The following is a 26,058-nucleotide window of genomic DNA, read 5'->3' on the forward strand; positions in this document are numbered from 1 at the left end:
TGAACAGGCTCTGGCCTACAATGGCTGAAGCTGAGCAATCAAAATCTGTGACATTTAAAGAAAAATTATGTTGATACATACACAGATTTCCTCATGCACAAGTTGAACACACAAATCCAATGCCACTTCTTGGCCAACATACTCTCCAATGCCAAAGAACATCCAAAAACATGTCCTTTGAAGACATTCTTATGACTGTAGTTAGCTTTTGCCTTGTACCGTAAGTGATGAATGCCTAGTTGGAGATGCAAATGTGTTTCACTGTTCTGTTTTGTTTAGATTACATCAAGGGTCTTCTTTGGAGAACCCGGACCATGGTTCAATGATCTGAATATGGATGGCGATAAAACATCAGTTTTTCATGATGTAGATGGTTCTGTGTCTGAATATCCAGGTTCATACCTTATAAAAGAAGATAACTGGTTAATCAAACACCCTGATTGCATTGATGTGCCTGACTGGAGAGGGTCTATCTGCAGTGGACACTATGCACAGGTAACACTGCGTTCCTTTCAGTATTGTCATGGCTTAATACTTATCTTGGCACTGTTAAGCTTGCTAGTTTAACTGTAGCAAAGTATTTTCTTTTTTGGGGAGATGGTCATGGCTTAACTGCATGTTTGTACCCACAGTTTTGAACACAGAGGTTACCCGTATACACTGTTGTATATTTTCAGACATTTTGGCCCAGAGTGTTAAAAACTGGAACAACTTCTACCTAAGACCTCTAAAATCTCTATGAGCATTAACAGATTAATATAATTCTACAGGCTGTAGGGTTGGGCAGTATAATTTTCCCTCATTTTAAGGAGGGAAGTGTTTGCAACAGTGTTGTAGGAAGTATGCTGAGGAGTCAAAACCAGACTTCCATTCCCGCGATCTTTCATCCTGTTGTTTAACCAACAAACCATTATTCCTACCACATGAATGCCTAGTGCCTAGTGAGAAAGTCTTTACTTCCCTCTGATGAGTAGTGACTTTTTTGTCTCAGGGGGCTGCAAGTGCTATTTTTTCAGAGTAATACAACTGAAGCCAACTAACCACCAAGCTGGTTTTCCTACTTCTGAAATCTACACAGGAAGTTCCACGTTTATGTAGAAGTCAAATGTCTGAGGTAGATTTTGTCCCTCTATTGGGGGTTGCCACCAACACTGTGAAATACTGAAGGCCTATTTGAGGTCTTAACTGGCACATGTTCTTGAACTCAGTAGATGAGGAGATGGTTCTCTTTTTTTTTCCTGAAAACAGTTTACCTTGTTGGAAAAGAATATTAAGAAACTGAATATGCAGGTAGAAGTATATGACCAGGCTCCTGTCTGTCATACATGTTATATCATACTCATATACTCTGCTGAAGTCAGAGGCCTCACACCACCTCACACCTACTGAGTATCTGGGCCTTTAATATTTTACTGCAAGTCATTAAATCATATGCGATCTCTTTTTTTAATCTAGATCTACATCCAAGCCTACAAGCCAGCAAATCTGAAAATGAAAATAATAAAAAATGACTACCACAATCGACCACTGTATTTAGAAGGGGCGTTGAGCAAAAGCACTCATTACCAGCAGTATCAGCCAGTTATAACTCTGAGGAAAGGCTACACCATCCACTGGGACAAGACGGCTCCCGAAGAACTGGCCATATGGCTTATCAACTTCAACAAGTGAGTGATCTGACTGAATTCAACACCATGAACAGGGCATTCCACCCCCACTAGTGCAACTAAACATTTTTAACTGGTGAGGTTGTCACCTCATGAGCTCTTCCAGAATTAACACACTTGTTTCATGAAGTCCATTGAGTACAGAATTTTTCCATCTGACATCTCAGATTCCTCTTTCCTCCCTGGAGAAGCCATGGAAGATAAGCTAGAGCTAGTTCATTATGGGTACATGGAAGTCAGGGGTGTAGGAGTCGGAAGCAGATTTGACCCACGTCACTAAATTAACCCATGGATATTATGTCTAACTTATGTTGCATTGATTCATCCCAAACCATTAAAATGTTGACCAGCCAGGAAAAAAAAATAAGTTACAGAGTGAATTATTTAGTTTGGCTTCTAGGAAAGGCCCCGGAAAATAATAGTCATGTGTCAACTTGTTCTAATATGGATCTTTGCTATTTTAGGAATGACTGGATCCAAGTAGGGTTTTGTTATCCTAAAGGGACAACATTTTCCATTCTCTCAGACATCCATAATCGTCTTTTGAAGAAAACATACAAAACTGGAACCTTTTATAGAACCTTTCAGATGGAGAAACTGGAGCACAGACATCCTAGCAAAGGATACTACTACTGGGATGAGGACACGGGGTAAGGAAACAGTCCTTGCTGATTTGGACACTGATATGAGAAAGCTGTTGGAATCATGAATTGTTTAGTTTATGCCATTAAAGGGGATCACAAAAAAAAAAGGGGGGGGGGGGGGCAGAGATTCCTTCTGAGAATGCGATCAGCATTTAATTTTCCTGGGACTCCCACAGCTGCCAGTCATTCATAGGCTCTGCTGTGCTGCCAATTACTCTGGGAAATGCTATGCCAAATGAATACAAATTAGGAAGAAAACAAAAGCAAAGTGCAGGCCATGGAGCATGAAGCTGAAGTGGAGGCACACCCAGCCCTTTTTGTTCTGAACAATTTTAAACATTTTTAAGCAGCATTTTTAACCATTTTTAAGCAGCAAGTCAGGGATCCACAGGAACTGTGAGAGTTAAGTCTGTTTGTTAGTTTTCTCTAAAGAAATAAAATAATGGGAAAGAAAGAGAAAGATCTGAAAAACAAAGCAGGTATCTCTGTGTAAATGTATCGTGATGCAGTAGAGCTCTAACAGTTCAGCGTTGTTTAATCCCTCTGTCTCAAGTTGCCTGACCTTCCCAAACATTCCTGAGATGTGTGCTCCTACACTTGCCTGTGATGTGTTAAGCAGCAGAAATAACTGGCATCAGCACTAGGGGTTTGCAACATGCACTACAGCAGGGTGGCAAGAAACAGCCCTCTGAAGCTGGGACTGAGTCATTTGGGCTGAGTGGAACACTCAGGCATGTTCATTTTTTTTCCCCTATCTGCAGACTGCTGTTTCTGAAACTCAAAGCTCAAAACGAGAAGGAGAAATTTGCCTTCTGCTCTGTCAAAGGCTGTGAACGAATAAGAATCAAAGCTGTGATTCCCAAGACTGCTGGTGTGAGTGACTGTGAAGCCATGGCCTATCCCAAGTACATCGAGACGCCAGTTGTAGAAGTCCCAATGCCTAAGAAGCTCTCTAGTGCACAACTGGTAAAGTAGTTGATTTATTATTGTGGCATTATTGTCCTTTAAGTCTGTGCTTCTGGTACATGTTGTTCCCCTAGTCACAGAAAGACTTTGTACCAGATTCAGCATCTCCTGTGCCCAATTTTCTGAAACAGTCCAGGCATGTAAAACGATATGGAACAGATTCTTGCAAGTGCAGAAAGCACAGGGCCTCAAGGGACAGACCTGACCAAGGTTCCAGTTGTAGCTAAATAGTCTTTTGGGGCTCTGTTGTGAAGTGTTGGGCTTAGAAGTGTAGAGTCAAGAGTGATGAGCTGAAGGACATGTTGGTCCAGGGAATCTGTACCTGGACAGACACAAGTCTCTTACCTGACCTCCAGCTCCTGCAGGCTGTAAGAACAGCAGTGTCAGAGAGGAGACTGCATAGCTGGGTGTATTGCTCTTCTCAAGGATTTTGCATAGCACTTTTTCTCCTGGATTCAGCCTAGTCTGGATCTAGGGAAGAAAAGGAAATATTTCTTTTTGTTTGTTTGCTTCTTTTTATGCATCACCTCTGGAGCAGGAATGCAGAGCAAAGCCTCAGAGAGTTACATCAACTGTAGCCTCACTCAAGCTTTGCCATTCTGTGAAACAATTTAAATGCTGACAGGCTAACCAGAGAGGTTACCATTGTGCCCAGTCTCATTAGCAGTGCAGTTTGGCAAGTCACAACCTGTTATGTAGCGTTCTTGCTGATTGAATTTCTAGGTTTAAAGGCTTTCTGACAGTGTACCCTTCAGGTAATGGACAGCCTCACTAGAAACCATTTTCTCTTTTTTTAGTTTTTTCTTTTTCTTTTTTTTTTTTTTTTGTAAACAGAAGACCAAGGACCACTTACTAGAAGTGAAAATAGAAACTTATAAGAAACAGTACTTCCACCTAAAGGATGACTTTGCATACATTGAGGTAAGCAAGTCCTCTTAGTGAACTATGTAAGACTTATGAGACAAAATACTTCATTATTATGGAAAACTTACAAAGTTACCATGGGTGATTAGTGTTGGATCTCTTTTGCTTTGTATTTTGCAAAATATATGGCCCTAACTTCACTCTACTAGCAAACCACAGCACATTTTGACCTCAGAGAGCTGGAATTCTGCCCTTTGATATAAAGAACAGTTCAGTGTTATTCAACACTATTACTGCTTCTTATAGTTAGTTGTTTTGTATTTGTGTCGCTTTGACAGACCAAGCTTATTTTTCCTCCCACACAGGTTGATGGTATTAGGTTTTTCCTGACTGAGGAGGGTATTCAACTGATTGTGATTGATGGATATCATGGAAAAGTTGTTGATCGAGTAACATTCAAGAACTCGATTCTGCAAGGAATTCCAGCACAAATAGAAAATTATGTCAACAGCATCAAAGACCAGTGAGTAAATAATCTAGTATTACTAACACATAATGCACAAGAATGCTGTGCAAAACTCATCCTTTTCCTGATTTTAGTCACTTTGGGCCAGACTGAGTGGGATCAGAATGTGGTTTGTACCTGCTAACTGCAATAGTGTCCGAAGGTGAACAGACCATGCAGGCAATGTAAGAATGTATAGTGTGTGATTTAGGAACTGATCAAGCCCCAGATAAACTGCAGGACTATGTTTGATTAATAAACTGTAGATCTATATTTATTCAGTGAATTGCAGATAAACTGCAGACTTAAATTCCTGAATAAACTCATGGCATTTATCAATTTCTAGTGTACAGATGTGCACAGTTTACATTTTTCTACTGCCTGCACACGCTCTCAAATCCCCAAAGATTCCACTAATAAAGCACATGCTCTTTGCACGTGTATTTTGCCAAAAATAAAGGACTTTGTGCTTTTATTTTTTAAGTTTGGGGAGCCAGTTTTGGAAGTGGGTGGTAAGTATCCAACATGTGTTCCTGCATCCTGGAGGACAGTGGGTTCATTTGCTGGAATAATATTGGAAACACTCTCTGGACTCCTTTAACTGAAGGGACTGTTCTCAGATTGGTTTGCACTATTGGGAAATGAATATATTTAATTGTTATTAGATCTGTTCTGACTTAAAATCTGGTCCTAACATTCAATAAAAATATGATCGCTGTTGATGAATCATCTGAAGTAACTGTGGGCAGATTGACAGAATATTGTTCTAGGATTTATTGTGGAAACTTGGAAGGCGTTTCAGCAGGACTTCACAAAGGTGGATACAGCTGTGTTTCTACTGTCTTAAATAATTCTAAGGCTTGCAAAAATACATGTCAAGTACAGAAAAGCATGGGAGTTACTTCTTTTTCTTTCATAATAATGTAATAGGGTGTCGCAAAGAACTCCATCAGCATCCTTTGCAAGAGGGTCAGTCTCGGTTCTGGCTGAATCCAGCTGCCTGAATTCTTTCTTCCTTGAGATCACTTAAAACTGCTGGAGTGCTTTAACAATTCCTCTCTGTAGGTGAAACAGCCTCTGTGGCTTCTTGGAAGCAGGATAGGGACAGGTCTTTACCGCATGAGAGTAGCACAGAGATCCTTAAACCAGCTGATATTCTCAATATAAAACTGACTAAATGTCCACAGTGCTGAGTGTGGGAAGCTGCATGAATATAGCACCAAAGCATCCTTAAACAGTTCTCTAATGACTCACCTACCAAAACTGAAAAGCAGGCGTCTCTAATGCCTTGCTCCATGCAGGGCTCACACAGAACTGAGCCTTTCCTAAGACAGCTCTGTGGCCTAATGGCCAGGACGCTCAGCTAGCAACAAAGAGAGGAAAAGCACTGGCCTCTGATCCCTGGTTTTAGGATGATGCCTCGTTTGAGTGTCTGATAGGAAGTCTAGGTCAAAATACAAGACGTGGTAAGGCTTTGAGAGGGAAGCTTGAATCATAATTAGGCTTCAGGAGTATTTAAGTCTGTCATAATCCTTTTAAAGAACCTATAAGAAGGACCTAGAGCTTTTTTTGGGATCTGAGCCTGATTGTCTCTTTGGATTAGTTTTGGAACCGGATTAGGATTAGGAGTGGAACTGGATCTGGATCAAACATGATCAGTACCTCTAGATCTCACTCAGTTGTGTGTGTTTGCCAGGGTTAAAACTCTGAATCATTCTCCTTTCATCAAAAGCTTATCCAACCCTTCCCCTGTAGGCCTTTCCAATCCAATCAGGCAAGTCTGTCAGCTACAGCCATGAAAGATCCATCATCCCTTTATCCAGGAAAGGCAAAAATTGGGAGAAATGGTGTTGCTTGGAGTCAGACACTGTACAGGTGGAGGGTCTGTAAGGCAGCGGCTCCTGGTCACCTCTGTCCCCCTTCATGACCCCGGGGGAACTGCATGGAGGGATGGGTCTAGTGCAGAGGAAAAGGGCTCTGCCACCCAGAAAGCTCTGCCTGCCTCTCATGAAGAGATTGCCAAAGCAGCAACTTCTAAATAGTCTAACGGATCTGGAGATGTGGAAAGAGGTGTCTCTAGCAATGACAAGCCTCTCATTTTGTTTAAGAAACTCTCTGTAAGCCAAATTGCATTTATAAAAATTAATCCACTTTTCCGATGAATTTCCCTGGGTTAACAAAATAAAATATCTGGCAAATTTATTTTAAATTTCCAAGGCAAGAAAGTCTTAACAGAAAGTAATGATTTTAGTGAAGTGAAAGAAAAGGAGGTGAATCAGCATTCACAAAGTAGTCAAAAACAGACTGCCAGCTCCATCCATTCTTGTAAGAACTGAAGTATTCTAACACCTCGGTTTATTCTAGGAAAAAATCCTGGTAACTTTTAGTTCTTCTGCCATCATCCATTGCTGTTCTCCCCTGAACAGTTCCAGATCCAGCTGGGGTGTTAAGATGTAACTGCTGCACTTCGTAGCTCAGCGCTTGATCTCCTCAGGAGCTGTCATCTAATTAATTTAGTGATTTGGGGCCGCTGTGATATAGGCAAGCAGAACCAGCAAGGCTTTTATTTTGCAGAATTGACATGCTAGTCCCTGGAAGTGTCACTCATAGAAGCCCTGCAAAATGGAATGAAAGGATGTCACCTAAGCAAATGTTTTCCCAATCACCCTGCAATGCTGCCCTAATTAGGAGCTGAGCAAGAGTGACATCCCTGCCCCACTGAGCTTAACAGCGAAACGTCTGCTGAACTCACTGAAGCATCTTTCTTGCTTGACTCCAAGGCAACTATGGCAGGTGTTGGGGAATCTTGTAGGAAATAGTGGGGTTAATTCTGTTCAGTGGGCTGGGCCTCTCTGAACAGTTCTCTCTATATGATTATCCCTTCATGATTACTGGTTCTTCTTTTGTTTTTCACCACCTTTGGAATTAGGCTTGGGCAACTGCTAGATTTTACTTAAATATTATAGATGTGCACTACATTAAAGAGCTCACCGTCTGTCTCTCGTTTATCACTTCATGTTTGTAAAGAATGCCAAGATATTCTGAGCTGAAATATACTGCATGCAAGTAAGGCAGTAATGATAATAATAGTGAGATGCTTTCTAAGTAAAAGAATGTAAAAAAAAACGATGAAAAGTGTCAGGCCAGCAAAAATCTCAAGTGAATTTCTTCAGGATTTATCCTGCTAGTGATATAAAAGTTATTTGGAGTGTTGCTGAGAATAACCCAGAAAGAGCTTGTTTCTTTCTAAGCAAAGCAGGCTGGATCTGCTGGTTGGAAACACATTAACCACCCAAGAAACCAGTTAAGTTAAAAAAAAAAAAAAGAAAAAGAGAAGGAAAGAAAGAAAAAAGGCAAATTCAGTCTGCTTCCTAATGGATTTTGCATGACTGGAAAAGTGAACATATGAGGAAATTCTTGGAAAGCACTGGTGAAGGCTGCTAAAGCACGAAGCTGAAGCTCTTGAGTCATGCAGCCAGGAATTGCTGGTGGTGTCTGGCAAGCGAGGAACGTTTCGTGTGTTTATAAATGACTTTGTTTCCTTCAGCTCTATAGTGCTGGTGACATCTAAAGGAAGATTCATCTCCAAAGGACCGTGGACTAACATACTGGAAAAACTTGGAGCAGCAGAAGGTTTTAGGTTAAAAGGTAACCATTTTTAAAAAAATACAACTTAATATATATATCTTTACCATAATCCTAGTAGTGGGACCTCTTCATCCTGCCCCTAAACTCTGCCTTGCTTTTTCTGCAAGAATGCACTCAAAACACCCTGGGAACAGTCATTTACTTACTTATTCATTAAGGATCTATTCACTGCAGCTCTGCACAACAGCATCCATTTTAATACTGTAGACGGAAAGAAAGCATTCTGGCAATTGTTCCTAGAAGCAAAGAGTTCTTCTTGTTCTTTTGGATTTTCCAGATTTTTTAAATAAAAAGGCAATTTAATAATAGAGCTATTGGACTTCTCCCCCTAAATGCCTCAGAACAACAACTTTGATACTGCTTAAACTCCCTTGAAATAAAATTCCAAGTTGATGGTACAAAGTGTCTCTATGTATTTGCAGTGTCACATAGTGCTCTAGAATATTGCTCTGCTGTAAATGTTTCTGTGATGGGTTCTAACTGTGAGCTTTTGGGCATGATACCCTGTTGTGTGTGTTATACTGGCTGATGCCTTCCCCAGGCATGGAAGGGTTCTGAGCATAAACATCATGCAAATAATGATCGTTCCAGTAGACAGCTGAAACTCTCTGCTCTAAAGGGTTTTTCCTTGTCTCTTTCTTTTCTGCTAAGTATCACATAAAGGCTATTAATTATTGGAAACATGCCTCGTGCAAATACAGTTAGAATTAAACTTCAGCAGGAAAGTATTTAATGGAGAATGCATAATTGGCCATTAGTTTGGAGAAGGTTTATGTGCTCAAGTCCCCCTACATCTGTGCAGCTGAGTGGGCGTCTGGGGGCACTTGGGCTTATTGGACCCATGAGGCCCTCCTAATGTATGTGCTCTGATTTGCAGAAAAAATGGCTTTTGTTGGATTCAAAGGCAGCTTCCGCCCAGTCTGGGTGAAAATGGTCACCGACGAGGACTCAGCTAAGATCTACCAAGCACTGCCGATTCCTGTGGTGAAGAAAATGAAATTATGAGGACACACTGCTTTGCCTTCTGGCTACCAGCACTGCCCCGATAGACGGACTACTGACTGCTCACAACAGGCACATTGCCAGAGTGCTCCAGGGATGTAGCATTTTGTTGTTGTTTTCAAAACAAAACCTTACTGTAAGTAGCTAGAGCGGCCACATGTGACAGAAAAGCATTCCTCTGTGACCAGCCTATGTTCTGTGATCATCAGCTGCTGTCCTGCTGATTTGCTCCGTGATACCATGTTGACTCTTGTGTTACAAAGCAAGGTTTGCCTCACTGTTTTTACAAGGTGCTGCTTTTTTTTAGCACCCCTGTGACAGGCTAATTGATGACAGGCCTCTCAAAGGGTGAGTTCTAGATCTCAAGGCTATCGAGGATTATTGTCTCTCCCAGCTTCTGAATCGTCATAACACTCTTTTTCCATAGTGTTACTGGCTGCTCACGTAAACACAGAATGCCAGTTTGAAGGCTGGCTGAAAAATCTAAGATTAAAAAGAGTGTATTTGAATGATTACTCAGATGCTGGGAAACTTGACTAGACAGTAAGAATTTTCCCCATGGCTTCAAAGATATTCCATTGAGCTCTTTGAGGTCTTTCTGCATTGCACGTGCTAACTCACGGCATGTAGTTGGGGAAGAAATGACAGAGGAGCAAATAAAGTGTAAATGGGATTGATAAGACCGTATCTTCCTGTCTGCTTAGAAAAGAACAGTTCTCCTATGGGTTGAGTTTTGGGGGTTTTTTAACAGTGTTTTTTCAGGTAGAGGTTTTCCTTAGGCAAGCAGCCGTAGGCCAACAGGAAAGAACTGTCAAAAAGCACATTTTCCTCACCCTTTCCCATGCAGTCCCTTCGTACAACAATATTCAGGACCAAACTGGCAGGTTTATAGTCGCCAGCCAAAGAGAGGATCCTGTCCAAGACTCCAGTTTACAGCTGGGAATACTGGGCCACAGCTTGTCCTGCTACTGGGTGATGGTTTCCCCTTTCCAGGCAAGCCAGAGGGCCAGGCTCAGGCTGCCCTGCTGTGTGGTGCCTTCCTACCGCGTCCTCAGGCTACGGGTGTGAGTGTCTCAGGCCTCCTGGAAGAGCCGTGTGAGGCCAGCAGGCCACCAAGAGGGGAATCTTTGAGGTCTCACCAGGTAGCTGAAGAATTAGAGCAGGAACCCCCATGACTAGCGGGCTCTCTTGAATCTCCTTTCCCCCTTCTTCAAAGCATAACCTTCAAGGCTAAAAACCTGCTAATAAAGGCAGATTAGTGTGTCCTGCTGAGACATCTTTTGAACCTGAGAAGTTGAACATTATCTTGTAAATCTTTGTAAGCACTTAGAGTATTCAGTGATATTTCGCCTAAGCCTGACGAGTCTAAGAAATCTAAGGAGGGATAAAAATGTAGGAAGAATAGTTTTTCAAAGCACATGAAATTATCAATATTGCCAAAAATACGTGTTGTTTCCTCCTTTTATCCCTCTTTGCCACTGCTGCTACAAAAATTGTTCTGATTGCTGATGGTGACCTAGTCACAAGAGCTCTAAAATACAGCAGAAGGAAGTTGCCTTTTTTTTTTTCCCATGGTATCCAAAATATATTAGCTTGTGACGAGAATGAAAGAGCAATGATTCTGTGTGCCATTCCAAAGACCAGACAGATGTCAAACTATAAGCCCTGTCCTTAATTTTTAGGACAGTTGCTCTGAAAGTCAAAGCAATCATCAGCAGAATTCAGGCAGTGCTGTGGGTAACATGCCCCTCAAGCCTCTCCTGGGTTTTGAAACTGGAAATATTCTTTTCAGTCTTACTATATTGTTGTTTTGAACAAGCTGAATGTCATGTGTGTTGTATTTAAGGAAAGAAAGGAAGGAAGGAAGAAAGAAAAAAAAGAAAATATCCAATGTTTCCTCCCATGCCTCTCAACAAGAGCCTCTTAGTGAAGGATTTCTCCTTCCAGCACAATTATTTTTATTCTTTAGGCATCTGTGCCACTCCCAGACCAGGCAATGCTATTAAAAGGCAAACAAGCATTTTTCCAATGTGTTATGATAGTTTGCGGGTTTCATCCTCAAATCACAAAATTATTCTAAAAAGCTAGTTTCACTTTGAGTTCAACATATCTAAACCTCATTTATCTGATGGCCAAAACAGAACCAGTTCCCTGAAATACAGTGAAAAAAAAAAAATCACTATGTTATTGTGGGCTGTCTCCGTGTACACACTATCCGGAGGCAGTTCTGGTCATGTAATTGCACCTGTCACACTGTGTTGGTGCAACACACGTGCTCAAGAGACGGACCAAAACAAGCGCATGTCTGTCTTGAGCAGTTGATAAACTGCATGAAGGAAAGCAAGACTGTTCCTGCTTAGGGATTTGGTTTTCTACAACGCACCACCAGGGCAGGGGTTGTCCTTCACGCTGCACCGTTGGGCTGTGTCACTAACACTTTCCCTTCCCCGCTCTTTGTGTAAATGTCCGAAAGGATCATGCCATGTGGTCAATCCCCTAGACCAGCTTGTTCAGCGCGTTGCATTTGTGCTAAAGCGTAGCTTCTAATTTTACAAGTCTTGAAATTCTCAGGGTGAAATCATAAGACTTGGCTCTAGGGAAATTTTTGCTTTTTTTTTTTTTTTTCCTAAAAAAAATCTTATTAAAAGAAGAAAACTTTTAAGTAGCTTGTTCTCTGATGCAAGGCTTGTCACATGGGGCCTGTTTGGAGTTAGGGCCAGAGCTCATGCTGTGAATACTTAGTGTGGGATCACTGCAGTCTGCTAAGGCTGACGGACACTAGAGCATCATAGCACAGTGTAACGGGGCAGATAATCCTGTGAATGCAAAGGGCTCACATCGACACTTCTGGGATGAAGTCAGTCTCACTCTGAAGGCAGAATTTAGCCTACTATCAACACCAATCAATCAGCAATAGTTTTGTGCCATATGATTGCTTTTTAATCTTTGACTGTTCTAGAATTTGCACTTGCACATCTTGACTAGTGAATTAACTGACTGCTTCTACTTTGTACAGTCTTTTAACAGTCCCTGAACAAGCTGCAGTTATCCTCTTTATAAGGTTTTTATTACTGTGTATGTTCTCATGTTTGCCCACACAGACAGTTGCCATTGTAAGAGTGATTTTGACTGGATTTTTGTCTGTTTGTTTGGATGTTTGGTTTTTGCATCTGTTCAAGTGCTTGTCTTACCTGTCGCCGAAATAGCTGGTCCTTTTTCGGATTATATGTATAGTGTTTTGTACATTTTCTTATAGACTTCCCAATGAAAGAAGATATATATTCTATTTATTTATTACAATGGCACCAAGATAACTAAATTGCAGACATATGAAGCATTTTTACTGGAGTTTAACATTGTCCAGGCTGTTAAGGAGGTCGGCAATAGGTCTTTTCCGATAATCTGCTTTGCACTTGAAAGCTCCCTATGTCCGCAGAATGTGGTAATGCATTGACTGTCTATTTTATGATGACAAGAGCTCTTGGGACAGTAGTTCCAAAAGTTTGTGGCTTACAACTGAAATTATACGTAGTTGTTTGGAATACACATTGTTTATCAAAATAAATATTCAATGCAAAATTCTTTCTGTTTATTTTTGTCTCTTGCCTCTTCACTATTACTCCGTAACAATGAATTGGCGTTTGCGCTTTTACCTAACTCAGTTTGCTCAGTAGGGTTCGGTAACTTGCAGTCGTGTCCCAGCTTAAATCGTAGGAACTTGCTTTACTGAGAAGATAAAACTTCTGCAGTTATGCTGGATCTAGTGTGGAGAGAAACACACACAACACTGGGTCCCTCTGCTGAGATAGATAAAGGCGCACAGGGTCTTTCTTACTTCAAAAGACAGCAGCGGGGCCAAAGAAACCTGTGTAGGCGCTGCCGGCCAGCACACACTGTCGCACATTTGACTATTTGCCCAGTCAAACTCGTGGGCTCAGAGACAGGGAGACATGAAGGAAAGGCCCAGGGAGCAGGAAGGGGGATATTACGATGGACAGACACAGGAAGGAGCTGGAGATACTGAGCTGTGCACGTGGCAGGTGGGAAAGGCAAAACAAAATCAGGTTGGAGAGACATTATCTGTAAAGAATATATAATAATTATACATATAAAATATGTATAATTTTTTTTCACTGTGGGCAGCTATATAGCTTTATGAGCATCTCACTATCAGGTCGAGTACTACTTTGACTGTAAATTTTCCACTCTGGGGCACTGCCAGCTGAACAGACACTACTATAAAAACTTTTTCAAGGCACCAAAAATGAAAAGAGATTTTTTTTTTTTTTTGGTGGCCACAATCAGCATTTCCAGCATCCAAGCACATATTATTTAATCAGGTCTCAAAATAGTAATTAATACACTGAAGGATATGGCATCATCTCGACTAATTTCTCCAGGCCAGGAAACTAAAATTGTGCCCTGCCTACTCATGGCAGATTGAAATTACCGATATGTTTGACTTCTCCAGATCAACTCCATGGAAAAAAAAAAAAAAAAAAAAAAAAAAAAAAAAAGATGAAAGCAAAGGCAACAGTCTCACCCCGCAGCACCATTGCGGGGGGAGGAAAAAAAAAAAAAAAAAGCGGCATCTATTTAATAGCGTGACAAGATCAAAGCTGGCAGAGCACTTTAAAGGGTTCATTGTTGATAAGTGCAGGGGCAAGCACTGAGGTAAGGGGCAGAGCAGGGCTTTAGCATCTACCTCCATGCTGCCGCCTCGCTCTGGGCCTGCACCTGCATCCCTCCTCTTTGCAGCAAAGCTACCACGAGACAAGTGCTACCCCTGATGTGGAGCTACCGCCAGCAAGGCCTAAAATCAAAGCTTAAAGTCTTTTTTTTTTTTTTTTTTCCTTTTAGAAGAAAACTCCTGTCTGGAGGGACATGGGAAGGAGTCACGGGCAATTTCTTGGCACTGGTCCCATCTCTCCCTGCTCCCTCTGCTCACAGGGTTGGCTGGGCACCAAGTGCCCTCGGCAGCAGCAGGTTCTAGATGACCACGGCCTCGTAAATCAAACGTGTGTCTGCGGCAGCCGCGGTGAGCACAGGGCACGCGCGCTGCTCCGGCAGGGCAGGGTGACAGGCGCGGAGCAGCGGGGCTGGTACACGTGCGCCAGAGCAACCCCGGGACTCTCATGTGGGCAGCAAGGCATGAAGCTGCTGCGAGCTGATAAGGCCTTGGGTTGCTCTAAGTATATGTTACCCACAGCAAAAGGGAAACGCTCCGTCGGCACACAGAGCATTATGCACATATATAAAGGTGTGTGTGTGTGTGTGTATTTCTCTCTAGGCATGGCTGAAGAAGAGCTGTATAGCTCATAAAGGACAGGCCACATATTGAGACAGGATGGACAATGGACAGGAGACATTGCACAGTGTCAGACACCCCTGGCATAACATACTGTTTGTTCCTCGACTCCCTCAGTAAATAAGGAAGGTGACGGCAAGTAAGTGTGTGTGAGTGTGTGTGTGTATAGAGCTTTCTATGCACACACAGCCATTAAAAATAATAAGAAACTCTGTACATAGCTATACGGAATTCATTACATTCGTCCCAACTGCCGCGTTTTTTTTCTTGTGACATGTCCGTGCCGCACATTGAAGCCGAACACGCTACAAAACCGCCGCCATTGCCGGCCCGCGCCTGCCCTCTGGCGGCCGTGCCGCGCCCCGCCCCCCGGCCCCGCCGCGACCGTTAACGGCCGCGGCCGGCACGAATTTCCCGCCTTTGGCGTGAGAGGAGCCGGGAGGCCCCGCAGCCGCAAAGGGGCCAGGAGGGTCCGTTGAGTTCAGCGCTTCGCTGAAGATGAGCCCTGAGTAGAGGCGGGTTGGTGGCTCTGTAGCTGCTTTAATGTCGCCCTTCACAAGCAACCCGATGTTCTCCAGCATTGCTTCCCGGAGTGATTCACTTCAATACCCAAACAGCAGATGGCAAAGTAGAACCTGCAGAATTGCTGGTCTGGAGGGAGCAGCCGCTGTGCTCACTCACCTGTGGAGAACGGACTGAGGAGCAAGTGGAAAACTCTTGGCATTTCCACCCCCGGCAGAGCTCACCTAGGTGCACTGTAGTTCAGCTCTTTGTAACTAAATCACTAGGCAAAACTTAATTGTAAATAAGTGGCAAAGTTTTAGAAACTGGTACCGCATCTTCAGCTGAACTGCCTGCCTTTTAAAAGCTGGGATGGGGAGTGGTTTGTTTGTTTGTTTTTCTTTTTTTTTCCTTTTACATGTTGCTTTGGACAATGGAAAAACAGGGGCTGGGTTGAATCCCAGTGTTATGTTCAGCTGAGTGTCCTCTTGTGTTTCTTCTGAAGAGCAAGCACATAACAGAGGAGCTGTTTGTTAGAGTAATTTTCTCACCACTCAATGACTCCAGGATGTTCCCCTCCTTCACAAAACAGCAGATGGGCAAAACTCACTAGCTTTCTCCCCTGTCTTCTACCCGCCCACCCTAAAAAGTGCTGGACAATTAAAAAAACTTAGTTGTCCAATGCCCAAATTAAAGTGTTTTTAATGCAACACTTTCAGGTCTTCAAATAAGCCAACCTATCACCTTCCATCAGAATATTAAGCAAAGTTCTGTTGGCTTTTTTTCAGCCCCAAAGGGCCAGTCCAGCATCTGACTCACTCAGAGCCTGTTCTCTCACACCACCTTCTTTCAGACCAGAAGGATGAGGGAGGGATGTGTGGAAACCACGGCTGTGACTACACCCTTCCTTCCCCTTGGCCCTTGCACGTCTTCCTCACAAACACACCTTCAAAAGCTCCTTCCTACACTGATCCCTTAGCACCATGTACGGTGTATAAGTAAGTTTAAAACAAAACACCCAGGGGTGCTCTATCATCTTGCAAGTAGAATAATTTACAATTTCTATGTCTGATTCTTAGCTGAAATAATATATCTCAACAGCTAAGAAATATGCTAGGATGCAGTAGGAAGTGGCTTGCAATAAGAAAGCAGTGGTGGGACTCAACAGGAAATCATTCTGCAGAAAGCCCCTTAAAAATAATTATCATTTTTCCTATTTTTGTCCAAGGGCTGAAGTAAAGCTAGGGAGAGAGCGTGACTAACCCTCTCCTCCCCTGAACAGTACAATAACATCAGCTTTTTTTTTTCTATGCTGTAACTGCTCAATAAGTAACGCAGGAGGGAGAATGTTTCGTGCGGTGCCTCGCACAGCCCAAGGGCTTCTCACTTAGTGACACCTTAGGAAATCATTGCAGCTGATCTGGCTTTTATTTCTGTTCTCTTCTCTTCCATCCCCAGTAAACTGTACCACTGTATCATTTGGTCAATCCTTGAACCCCATACAAGCCTTGGATCTTCTCTGTTACAAACCTTATGCTGATTTTTCTCATCTCATGCATTAAGACCCTGATTTAGCACTACTGACGTAAGAAGGTGGATGAAATCTATTCCTTACTAGGGAATTTCCAAACCTTACCAGGGTTATTTGAGAAGTGAACAATACAGCTTGATCAGTGATGCTACATAGGAAGGACGGGGGTAGAACAGAAAGCAGAGTGAAAGTTACATAGCTAATTAGACCACAAAAAGAAGTATTTAACTTCTACATTAATTCTTATGGCTAAAATAAATCAAAATTAGTTTCTCAAAATCCTCTACTCAGCTGCTGTGTTAAATGCCAGAGCATGCAGTTATTTTTCCACTAAGCTGGCTGTTAATACTATCAGAACCACAATTAGCTAAAGTTCACATCATTATTAATATGTTTTACAGCAACAGAAAGGCAACAGTTGACTAGAAAGGATTGAGAAGCAGGGCATGCTTTGGATATGAAACATAAGATGAATACTAAAATATTAATAGGAACGGCTTGTGTAATTTAAAATATGTGCTAGTCTGAAACCTCACACGATTTCATTTTAGATGGGAGCATGAAAAACAACTCCTGCTTTTGTAATAAAACTGGAAAGAAACAAAACTGCACTGGGGAGGACGGATTTCAAAAAGCATACAGGGCAAGCGGAAACCATAGATCTGGGAAACACTGAACGGTGATGAGATGAACTCACATGTTAAGGCTTTATTCTTTTTATTGACTCGGCAAATGCTCAGCTATGTATTTTTTTCAGTAAAAATTTGTCTGTGCACCTCATTAGTATATAATACATTCTCTTTCCCTGGTTCGTACACATTTTTCAAGCTAAGGATATTATTAATACGATTATTATTACAGCCTCAGCAGGCAGGAGTCTCTCCAGCATTGGCAATCCTGACACAGGCTCCTCAGGTGGTCGGGAGCACCCGACACCGCTGCAGTCCCCGCTGGAGGAGCCGGACATCCTCCTCATCGAAACAGGGAGGCTGCCAAGCGAGCCGGGGACGTGCTCGCCTCTGCCAGGAAGGGTGGGCCCCTTTCAGCTGTTCCTTTTCTCCCTTTCCCCAAAACGCACCCATCTGCTACTCTTAGAAGTATTTCCCTGCAGAGGTGCAGTTGCATCGCTCATGGCAGGTCAAGGCTGGAAATCATTTTTTATTCCCATGCTTGTGTTGCAATTATTTATATATGCCAAAAAATAAATGGCAGACTTTATGACTCCAAATAGTTCTGCAAATTTATGTATTACCTTAACCCAGTGCAGTTTATTCCTGCTAAAATACTAGAGTATGAAAGTTAAAAATAGCTTATTTTATTCTACAGTAAAAATTGTCACACGAAAGCGTATCAAGATGTATAGGAAGGTGAAAATGTCAAGAGTTAAAACCATCACAGTACTGATGAAACAAATATTTGTAAAAACAGAATCACCTCCATGTCTCTTACCAAAGTGTGTACAGGCACATTGCGTTTGGTACAGGCAATGCAAGGATTTGGAGAGAGAAAGACGTCACATCCAAGTTTAGTGACTGGCTGAATTTCAGCAAAGCTGTTCCTCTGAGTTCAAGAAGGCCTCCAGCTGTTCCACCTCTTAACGATAAAGGGAAAAGATAAAACCTACTTAGAGCAGAAGTGAGGACTTATTAATAGCTGAAACTCGTACATAGTTTAAAAGGCTAAGCTGAATCTATATTACAGTATGCCTCTCCTCCTAGGGTAACATTACTTGCCCTGATATTATTTGTGTCCTATGGTTGCATTGCATGATAATTCAGCTCAGGCAGAAATCAGTTGGATTCAAAGCAACAATAAAAATTATGCTGTGTAAGCTTTGAAAAACTACAGCCCATTTTCACACACTTCTGATCATGATCAGAATACTTTTTTTCTATGCAAGTTGTGTCAAATATTTAAAAAAATAAAGTGGGTGTGGGGCAGGACTTGACAAAGTAAATTAGTTACAAACAAGAAATGATGACACCCCCCCTTTCTGTTCAAGCCAATGCAATAACCAAATAACTGCAAAAACTCAGCTGCTTTATAACCCACCATTAACATAAATGCATAGAAAAAATATACTGAGTCCTTAAGAAGTACATGCTTTTATTTTTTTCACTCAAACAAACAAGCAAGGATCTGATTAGTGAACTGCAGTATGAAAATTTTCTTTAATCATAAATTCATACAAGTATCAAAGCAAATAATGATCATCACCTGGAGTCTTCACCAACATCATTTAGTCTTTATGACCAAGCACAGAATCCAAAGATAGGTGAGCCTGCCTCTCAAACACTTAACTAAATTAACAGGTTATACACAATTTTAAAGCATTACTGCTTCATTAAGGCTTCAAAATAACAAAACGTGGGCTTCAGTGGCATATTTTATTTTGAAACAAGCACTCAGCAAGTCAGTTTCCCATTTCTGATATCAAAGTATTCCACACAACCAACCATTATGGTTCAGTTAGGACCTTTCATCCAAAACACTTGAATTTTAGCACCTTAAACAACAACAAAAAGTCTTATTATTATCAAATGAAGAGAGCCAATACTGTACTCATCCTCTGAAAAAAGACAACATGGAACATACAAACTAAGCACATTTAGTCCTTAACGAGTGAGGAAATGGGAAACTATCTAAACTATGCATTTGACTGAATACCATTTAAATAAGACCCTCCTAATTATACAGTCTGTTGAAGAAGAATGTAATTTGTTTCCATATATCAAGCTTTAATGCATTTAAATCAATGTTCATTTAAAACAGATATTTCAGTGAGAAACCTACTAAAGAGATGTGGTTATTAAACATCAGTGAGTGACCTAGCTCAAAGTTTAACTCTGGATACTGCAGCACAATATTTGCCTTCACAGGCACAGATCCTTGACAGCAGTAGCAGCTTGAATGCCACGAATCTGATTTTCCTTTCACTGGGACAGTGTTCATGCTAGTTCTGTAGTTCCACTAGCCTCAATAGTATCACTTCTGACGGGCAGAGAATCTCCCTTCTGCACCAATGTCTGTACTGACATAAAGTGCTCAATCTCTGCCTAATTTGTATTACACTTCTAGGCACTTACATGGATTTTCAAGGGGGCAAACAGAAGGGTTCTTGGTTTATTTTAAAGAAAGAGGCAGTATAACCACATAAATCGTAAGCCTTATGATTTCAGGCATCTTTGGCAGTGGTAACACTACTCTCTGTATTTGGCTCCCTCAATCCTGCAAAACTGGTGCCCAGAAGCATCTTCTAGTAAAGTATCCTGCTACGCAGCAGCAACTACAAATCAGGGACTAATTTGTATCCTCTAGATGGAGAGCTGCTACTACAGAGGAACACTAGTGTATGCTGAGATGGTATTCTTTCTTTGCCACTTACTTCGTAATGTTAGATGCACAGATTCATATGTTAAAAAAAAAACATTAAAAAAAACAACGAAAAAAAATAAACACTGAAGTAGTCAAAGTCTGGTACCTGTGTTGTTGCTAAACAAGTGACCAACATTAATGAGTAAACTGGTATGTCTGAACACAGAAGTCTTTTAAGCTCAGTGATCTCCGCCTCCTCCTTTCCCCCCAGTAAAGCCAGGAATTGTATGGCAGCACGATTTCCCTGCCAGGAACAACGGAGCAGTGTTCAGTCTGGTTCATGAGTCTGTCATAGATCATCTCTCTGTTTGGTCGCTCGGTTGTTCTCTTTGATGCCTTCAGAATTCTTGTCTGCATCCTTTTTCTTCTTTCCTTTTTCAGGTTTTGTTTTATTTTTTACTTTATCACTTTCTTTTGCTCCTTTGCCAGGGTAAACCTGGCCTTCCAGAGTAACATCCGCACACCTTTCTTGATTTATCAGAAAGTCTTTGATCTCCCAGGCATAACCACCATCACGCAGCATAAATATGGCACGATTTGAGCCAACAATAAACCTAGAGGAAAGAGATATACATTGCTTCAGTTACCTTTGTGCCTTTCAAGTGCTAAAACATTTTGCTTCAATTCAGAGCAACATCAAATATGAGATGCACAGATAAGAGTGGTAAGGCTGGTCTTGGTGTTTGGAATGGGGATGGAATTTACGAGCACATATAAGAAGTATTAAACTTATAAATAACCAGGTGGAATTAAGAATATGAAGAGCACTTAAGAATTAATTTTGTACTGCATAAAAATCCCTAATATGTATTAAATCTGCTTCACACACTTATTGCAACTCTTCTCAGTATCAAGAGTGCAACATTCCTCTGTTTTAAAATGATCCTCTGTCTCTCACAAAGAGACATATTTTTAGGCAAGGGAATGAATAGTCTTTTGTGGTAACAAGACTTCTATGTGTGACGTTTTCTATCAAGCATGTAAAGGCAAACTATTGCAGCTAAAATTGTTGAATGTCTGAAACATACGGAGAAAAAGCAACTAGACTATATGTACACCACGAGTAAGCTTTAAAAAAGATCAGTGCACTACACCAAAATTTTTCTAGACTTAAAAAAAAAACCCAACATCTAAACTGATACAGAAACAAAGAAATGATGACAGGGTATAGGGTAAGGGTAGAGCAAAGGACAAGCAGTTAAAAAGCTACTCACGAAGGAAGAAACAAGGATCTGGTAAAAGCCAGGAGTTTGTTCTTGCGTGCGGCTGCTTACCTCTGCACATCATAGTTTGCATTGAAGAGACTGCCTTGCCACAGGCTGGTAATTTCTTCCGTCTCCTTTTCAGTGGGCTCTCCCGACACTGTAACAAACATCATCAGAGTCTTCCCCTTTTTTGTCAACTTCAGGATACTTTCAGGTTTGCCTGGATCGATTTTTGAGAAATCTATTGGGGCTGGAGGCCTCTTATGTTCAGGAAGATCCCCCTCTTCAATGTCATCATCTTTCTGTTTGGAAAAAGAAAAACAGATTTTAAGTTTAACATGCCCATTTATACAAGCCTCACTCCCACAGAACTGGTCCTTTTCTGAAACTTCCCATTGTTTAGAGAATTACACTGCTTTGGTAAGAAGAAATTTTGTTTAGTTTAACAATGGAGATTCTCAAATAACAACAATAAAAGAAAAACAGCAGCAAAAAAAAAGTGAGTTGTGTCTCACGATACATCAAGCACTAGGACATCAGTAGGAACTGAGGCAGATATTTTCAGTGTTGTTTTAATTTCAAATAGACAGCAAAATATGTATTACTCCATTAGGAAATATGAATTATTTCCCTCCTCAGCAGCCTCAAAGGTCAGGAGCCCAGCCTGATTTTTAGATCATTTCTACACATGCAGATTTGAGTTCACACAACACTCACACTGCCCCATACCCTTTAAAGTTTAAGCTTTCACATGAGTGACCTTTACTCTTTTCCCTCTTTTCCATTATGAAAACCGCTATCTTTCTGATGAGCGAGTTTACAACTTTTATTTTACGGAAATGAAATTATAAAAGACTCAAATTTGATCGTTTCCTTCTTTGCTACTTAGATATTTGTTTCAACTTTGCATGTATAAAGCATGTGTGCCTTTGAAAATTCCACAGCAAGTGAACCTCGGCCCCAGGAAAGTCCCACTGCCCTCAGCGGGGACAAGGCTTATTTCAGGGGGAACTGGAAAGTAGTTGTATTTGTAAAGTACTGCGAAAGTATAAAATCTTATGCGAATGAAATGAAAAACCTTCTTCAGAAGTAAAACCAAGTCAATCCTCATTTTATACTAGTTTGGTTAGCACAAGACCAACTGGCTTCTCGCTACTGAAAAAGAAAGTCAGAAGCAAAAGTTTTCAAATAACCTTTATACAATACAGAAATAAATTATAGCTAGAGTGACAACACAACTTACTAATGAATATTACCTGTGCTACCTTTACTATTCAAATAAATGCTTATAAAACAGTATTATCCTAGCTGAGAGTCAAGCCTGAGGAACCCACCTGGCACATATTGCAATAAGGAACTGTATTAAAGAATATGACATTTTAGTCACAGAAGGACTTCCAGACCAGACTCCAAGTTCTGTCTCCAGCTCCTCGGCATTCAAGGCGACTGCAGATTCCCCTTCCACCAGGGAAGGTCCTTTGTGGCATACATCAAGCTTGGTACTTTCCCTGCCCTCTTCCACCTCCACGGGAGGCGAGGGCTGAGCACACAGAATGACAACCTGTTTGCCTGTCCCAGAGCAAGCACTGAGGCATCAAAATTGAAATCCTTTAGCTCCTCTAACTTTGACAAACCTGGTCTACTGTTCAAAACCTGTTCAAAAGGAACCTGTTCGAAGGAACTGAAAAGTCTGGAAAGTTGCCTTGGCAGTAACTTTGCACCCCCTCCCCTTTGCTCTATCAAAGCTAACTTAAAAGGAGCTGAAGATTACAATCCAGCTTTAGCAAACCCAGTTTTTAGAAGGAAGTGTTACTAATCCTTCAGAAATTAACACCTTTATATAATCACAGTATTTGATGCAGTCCTGCAGATGAGAAAGGGGATGCAAGAAGGCAGAAGATACAGGTAATTAATCTTCCTTAAGCTTCAGTTTCCCATTCTGCAGTGGGGCTGCTGGAGCAGCCCCCCTCTCTTGCCCTGTCCGCGCTCCTCTCCTCCCTCTCGCTCACTCTACCCACCGGGCAGCTGCGCCAACGACGGCAGCGGCCGCAGCAGCAGAGCCCCACGGGAAAGGCTCCTTCTGGACCAGCCACTGGAACCACAGCCTCAGCTGTGCCGGGCTCCCCAGGAACCGCCATCCTCCACACTCATCACCATGGAAAGGGAAAGCAGCAGGATCCATCTCACTGAGCTGACACTAATGAGGCTCGACTCTGTACAGCTCTGTGCCCTTTACTCCTCCTCACCCAAAGGCACAATGGCTGTACTGTGTCCTTTAGTCCCCCCCTCATCAAGTCCACCCATGCCCTTTCTTTTTCCATATCCTCTGGCCACCCCTCTCCCTTCTGCCATGTTCCTCGCATACATCCTAGATCCTACCCTGCAAAATGCCACGTGGCTGGGCATCCAAAGCACCATGCAGAACCCCTAGCTACGAGCCCCTGTTCCCGTTTTCTCCCAGGGCCCTGGCCGCACGTGGGTGCCCCGGCGGTGCCCCAGAACCGGGAGCCCCTCCAGCTGCTGTCACAGCTCCCGCGAGGCGGCGACGGGCACCCGAGCAGCACGGAGCTGACCCCGAGACCTGCTCGGGCTAAAGACAGAGTCGCATCCTCACCCTGTTTGTCACAGAGTTGCTACAGAGTGGGAAGCCTGATGTTTACAACCGCTCTAGCTAGAGGCATCTCTTCTCCATGCACCCAAATAGCTCATAGAGCCAGAACAGCTTATGTTTAAGATAAGCGTGTTTGCACGACACGGCCTCACGGCGTGGACAGGCCCCGCTGCGGACACGGCGGCGCGAGCGCGGCCGCCCCGCGCGCGGGCCCGGCCCCTTCCCGTACCTCCCACTGCTCCAGCAGCCGCGCCATGTCCGCGTCGTTGTAGTCTCGAATGTCCTTCTTCTTCTTGGCCGGCGCCGGCCGCCGCTTCCCCTGGGGCTCGTCGGCCGCGGCCGCGCACAGCGCGAGCGCCAGCCCCAGCAGCGCCCAGCGAGCGGCCGCCGCCGCCATCTTCTCAGCGGCCGCGGGCGGCCTGAAGGGGCGGGGGCAATGGCGGCCGGGCCGGCTGGAGGGAGGAGCCGGAAGGCGGGAAGGGGCAGCGGGGCGGCCCGGGAGGGAGGGAGCAGCGGGCGGGAAGCAGCGCCGGGAGCCGCGCGGGGCTGCGGCGGGCGGCAACGAGCGGCAACGAGGGAGGGAGCGGGTGGGCCCCGAGGGGCTGCGCCCGGAGCAGGGCCCGGACACCCCCGTCCTCCTCCGGCCACTTGTCACGTCGCGCCATGTGGTGCTGCCGGGCACAATGAGGCGTTTTCAGCCCTGCACCCGGCACGGGACTGCCCTGGGGGTTGTCCCGTACGCGACCGGGCCACGCCGCTGAGTGAAAGATGTCCTTGTGCTTTATTGTGTGGGTTTTTTTTTTCTTTTTTTGGTCTTTTCTAAAAGTATGGCTGAATAGTGCGTGGGACACACACTGAGCGATTTGGGTTTGCTGCTCTTTTAAGAGGGTGCCAAATAGCTGTCCTCAGTGTTGTGTACAAAACAGCTGGTCTGTTTTAACCAGGGGCTGATTTTAACCAATAACAATATTAGGTTTTTAGTACTTCTAAGAATAAAGCTGTTTTGTTAGTAAAATATAACTCTAAATTATCTGAGCACCACAAAAATTGTCCGAGATAAAGATTTCTTTTTGTACAGAGGGGAGCAACTAGTCCCTTATCTGACAGACACAGAATTATGCAGTTCACTGTCTGTATATGCTTGGATCAGTCTTCAGCCTTTCCTTTTTCCCCTCAGGAAAGTCACCTTAATTACAAAGAGCACCATCTTCTCCTTTGTCTTTGAACTTGGACTGCATGGAGTTCAAGCCTGGGGAAACGCCTCGGGCCCTGCTCCAGGGAGACACTAACTACCACCATGGTAGTGAGTGCCCCAAGTTCTGGCATCCCAATAAACAACAGCCTCCATAGCAGGGGTTTCATTTTCTAAAATTTCACAAATATTATCAGTGTCTGACAACCTGGAAGCTGTTAGGCCATGGCTATTCATGAAGCTTGTTAAATGCACAGCAACCAGGGGTTTGGTCAAATATTTCTCACAAAGCTGTCCAATAAGTCACTAAGGAGCACATTTGCTCAGTAATTTCTCATTAAAAATAATATTAGGTACTGTATATCAGATTGCTATGATAGTGAGGTTTACTAGAATGTGATTCTGGTAAGTTTGTTGTTACTGGATCAGGCATACATTCACTGGAAAAAAATACTAAATAGTCAATTACAGAATGCTAGACTTGTATCACAAAATCCATTTTCACCGACTTTCTACTGGGAAGTATTTCCTTCAGTTCTGTTTTCTTTTACTAGAACAAATCAAACCAACATGCTTACATGCGGGTCTCAAAAGAAGTCAAATTTCCTTTTGTAAGTGAATGACTAGATCCATATATATATATATAGATAGATCACTGTACCAAACAACACTATGCATTTGTTTGTCGCGCGTATAAAATTTTAATTTCAGAGAAGATACTTTCCATGTTTGACTCAGACCTTGAAACTATCTCTGTTGAGGCAGAATTGTGTACCCTGGGAAAACTCGTTCAAAGTAATTGCACTCTTTGTGGAGACAGCTGCAGGACAGACACCTATTGAGTCTGTATCTGAGCTTTACTGTTCTTCTTTTCCATGCAAATTCTAATGAGAAACAACAGCTATTTATTTCATTGACAGGGCAAACTAAAGTGCATCTTATTTTTACTGAGCCACATATGTTTTGCTCAGAGTATAGAACACAGAATCTAGAAGTAAAATCCTCTAAAATCCTAGAATTCGTACAGAATCATACAAAT

The 26,058-nt window shown here is 42.6% G+C and overlaps 2 protein-coding genes across 2 annotated transcripts in view; one reads left to right on the plus strand and one right to left on the minus strand.

Annotated features, from left to right (window-relative positions):
• The window catches only part of CEMIP (cell migration inducing hyaluronidase 1), a 51,622-nt gene extending 41,924 nt beyond the window's left edge, over positions 1 to 9,698 (plus strand). Inside the window, exons 21-28 of the mRNA XM_010214145.2 lie at positions 280 to 495; positions 1,456 to 1,667; positions 2,132 to 2,317; positions 3,073 to 3,277; positions 4,112 to 4,198; positions 4,507 to 4,664; positions 8,194 to 8,294; positions 9,172 to 9,698. Of these exons, the coding sequence (XP_010212447.2) occupies positions 280 to 495; positions 1,456 to 1,667; positions 2,132 to 2,317; positions 3,073 to 3,277; positions 4,112 to 4,198; positions 4,507 to 4,664; positions 8,194 to 8,294; positions 9,172 to 9,299 (1,293 nt within the window). The 3' untranslated portion in view covers positions 9,300 to 9,698. The remainder of the gene's footprint in view (positions 1 to 279; positions 496 to 1,455; positions 1,668 to 2,131; positions 2,318 to 3,072; positions 3,278 to 4,111; positions 4,199 to 4,506; positions 4,665 to 8,193; positions 8,295 to 9,171) is intronic.
• Positions 9,699 to 20,229: 10,531 nt separating this feature from the next.
• On the minus strand, positions 20,230 to 24,261 carry MESD (mesoderm development LRP chaperone). The gene is made up of 3 exons (XM_088540188.1): positions 24,057 to 24,261; positions 21,286 to 21,518; positions 20,230 to 20,565 (listed from the first exon to the last, which is right to left on the minus strand). The coding sequence occupies exons 1-3, from the start codon at positions 24,222 to 24,224 to the stop codon at positions 20,301 to 20,303; spliced, it is 666 nt and encodes a 221-aa protein (XP_088396314.1). The 5' UTR covers positions 24,225 to 24,261; the 3' UTR covers positions 20,230 to 20,300.
• Between the last annotated feature and the right edge of the window lie 1,797 nt (positions 24,262 to 26,058).

Source organism: Tinamus guttatus, unplaced genomic scaffold, assembly GCF_059628265.1.
Source record: "Tinamus guttatus ecotype Peru unplaced genomic scaffold, ASM5962826v1 Tinamus_guttatus_pri_ptg000004l, whole genome shotgun sequence".
NCBI classification, from domain to species: domain Eukaryota; kingdom Metazoa; phylum Chordata; class Aves; order Tinamiformes; family Tinamidae; genus Tinamus; species Tinamus guttatus.

What these genes read in the sequence shown, in the direction of transcription:
- MESD (XM_088540188.1), bottom strand. Translation starts at nt 24,224, where the DNA reads ATGGCGGCGGCGGCCGCTCGCTGGGCGCTGCTGGGGCTGGCGCTCGCG. An exon ending in GGCTGCTGGAGCAGTGGGAG is followed by an intron (nt 21,519 to 24,056) that starts GTACGGGAAGGG and finishes TTTTCCAAACAG; the next exon opens with AAAGATGATGACATTGAAGA. An exon ending in GCAAACTATGATGTGCAGAG is followed by an intron (nt 20,566 to 21,285) that starts GTAAGCAGCCGC and finishes TCTTTCCTCTAG; the next exon opens with GTTTATTGTTGGCTCAAATC.